Raw genomic sequence first — 2389 nt, 5'->3', positions numbered from 1 at the left:
GCGGTTCATGCCGTGTTTCACCACCCCACAGAGACTATAGAGAGACAAAAAAAATGCTGCAGCAGCACAAAAAGAAAATCTGAAGGAAAAACCTCATTACATATGTATCTTCTTGAGCTCGCAGCAACAGTGTTCACTGGGTAACATATCCCATCCCCCACAAATTCTGTGAGCTGAACCCTCAGGCGCAAACTTGCTGCCTTTTAGGAAGGACACAGATATATCCCTGCCCCTTACAAGTCCCCAGAAGATACGTTGCTTCCTTCCACACGGTGAGGGGAAGATTCCCTTACCCTTCGAAGACCTGAGCCATCTGGTCCTGGTTCAATATAAGGCAGGAGTGGTAGTGCCGCAGCACAGCCACAATGCACAGGCACAAGCTGGTGGTGTAGCTGCCAACAAGGTCGGAGGATTTCAACAGCAGTTCTGCCTCCACCACGCTCAGTTCATTCAGCAACTGCACCCAATGACAGAAAAACCCTTCAACAGCCACAGGGGTAAGGTATGGTCAGAAATGGAGCAGGCACACCACACCCACAGCCTATAGGACCTGCCAGGAAAGCAACTGGCAGGCACTTTCTGCCTAGAGATGTACCCCTGGAACAGCTGGCACCCCCATACTTAGGCAGTACAAGGGGCTGTCAGTGTGTCAGTATCAGAGGGCAACTGGGATACGGCCACAGGCAGTAGCAGGCAGCTTGTTTGGTAGTTCTGTCCTGCATAAGTCTCACTCAGCTCCCTTTCTAAGGCTAACAGCCTCAATTCTGTCAGCAATCACAGCAAGGCTTCAAGAGATACCTAGCAAAGGCTGCAGAAACAGCAAGAGGATTTTAGCAGGATCCAGAAGGCAGCCTGCACTGCCATGTGCCAAGGATCCTTCCAGCGGAGTGAGGCAGGAGAGCTGCCAGAGACAGACGATCCCTTTCTCACTCAGAACAAGGCCTTGCTGCAGCCAGAGACAGAGATGCAATGCAAGTCCTTAGGAGATAACCCTGAAGCCTCTGGAAGAATAATCCTCAGAACAGAACACGCAAGACTACCTGCCACAAACAAGCTATTCCTAACAGCTGCAGCCCAGGAGCACTGCAATGAGCGCCTAATCTGATCATCTCCATGACACAGGTCAGAGGGTCAGCAATGATCCCAGGAGCAGCGCAACTATGGAAGCACAGATCTGCTGCCTTTCAGGATGATGAACCCCTCCCCAGGAAGTGTTTGAGCACACTGTGCTTACCTGGATGGCAAAGTCAATAAGACCACTGATATTGAGTGAATACTCCATCAAGTCAAATATGAACTGCACATGCTGTACCAGAGGCAGGTGGTATGACATTCCCAAGGCAAAGCTGGTGATTTGTTCCAAGACATTGCGAGATACCTGCAAGTGCAAGATGACACACGGTACTGTCTCCCCTTGCAGAAGATGTCCCTCAGCAGGCCCATCTCCCTTTCCCTCCAGGAAGCTCCTCTCAGTAACACAAAGGGACACAGTCAGGGTCCAAGAAGGACAGCAGTCTTGAAAGTTTCATACCTGAGATGTGACTTGGTGCTGATCAAAGTGAGAAAGGTGCTGGAACTTTGCAAAGATATCTTCAGCTGTTGGGAATGCTTCTGGCTTGCTCTTTTTCCTCTTCTGGCCTTCCTCTCCACCTACCAAAGTTGGGAGGATCAGAAAACAGTATTAGGCTACCTTCCTCATCAGAGGATGACTAGACATCAGCTATCAGCACCTGCCACTCCCTCAGCAAGACCAGCCCCTGTCATGCAGCACAGCCAAAAAGCCTGAGTCCCAGATCTTAAGCTGATAAGGACCATCTTGAATTCAAAACAATAAACTGCTGAGGAAGGAATTCCTAACCTGAGAATGACAGTAGGGTTAACATCTAGTTTATCCCAAGTGAATGTACTCTTTGGAGGGGGAAAATATTTTCTCTCTCAGTTTAGAGGTACACTGATTCCCTGATGAGAACAGACGTTCTGGATTGGAGATGTTAAGCCTCAAATTTTTTGTCAGAGCGCCCCATCTTTTAAAGAATCATCTTTCTACCACACTCTGATTCCTGAAAGGCAACTTGGAATAAGAGAAGGGGAAAAAATGCAGCCAGATTCTCAGCTGACGGAAGTCAGAGTCTTTCTATTGTTTTTGATATAGCTATCCAAATTTTCTGTCCTATGCATTTAGCATGTGCCCCAAGCATAATGGCATGCTACATTTAATCAAGGTCTTTGCCGGATACGCATAGGCAAAGTCCCCTTTACATCTTCTGCAAGGATCTAAATGCAAGAACTAAAGAAAATAAAATTTGAAAAGCCAAAGTTTTGGCCAGGGTCTTACTCTGAACCTGGTACGACTTAATCTTCTTCTGAAGAAAAGTTCACTTAAACATAT

At 47.6% G+C, this 2389-nt stretch overlaps 1 protein-coding gene across 1 annotated transcript in view; it reads right to left on the bottom strand.

Moving 5' to 3' along the window:
- Positions 1 to 2389, bottom strand: part of MED12 (mediator complex subunit 12) — a gene marked incomplete at its 5' end in the record, with an annotated part of 35147 nt that overhangs the window by 19107 nt on the left and 13651 nt on the right. Inside the window, 4 exon segments of the mRNA XM_009706200.1 lie at positions 3 to 34; positions 294 to 457; positions 1235 to 1378; positions 1532 to 1650. Coding sequence (XP_009704502.1) covers positions 3 to 34; positions 294 to 457; positions 1235 to 1378; positions 1532 to 1650 — 459 coding nt within the window.

This window comes from Cariama cristata, unplaced genomic scaffold, assembly GCF_000690535.1.
Source record: "Cariama cristata isolate BGI_N322 unplaced genomic scaffold, ASM69053v1 scaffold22968, whole genome shotgun sequence".
In the NCBI taxonomy this organism is placed as follows: domain Eukaryota; kingdom Metazoa; phylum Chordata; class Aves; order Cariamiformes; family Cariamidae; genus Cariama; species Cariama cristata.
This window is presented reverse-complemented; position numbering and strand designations above follow the sequence as displayed.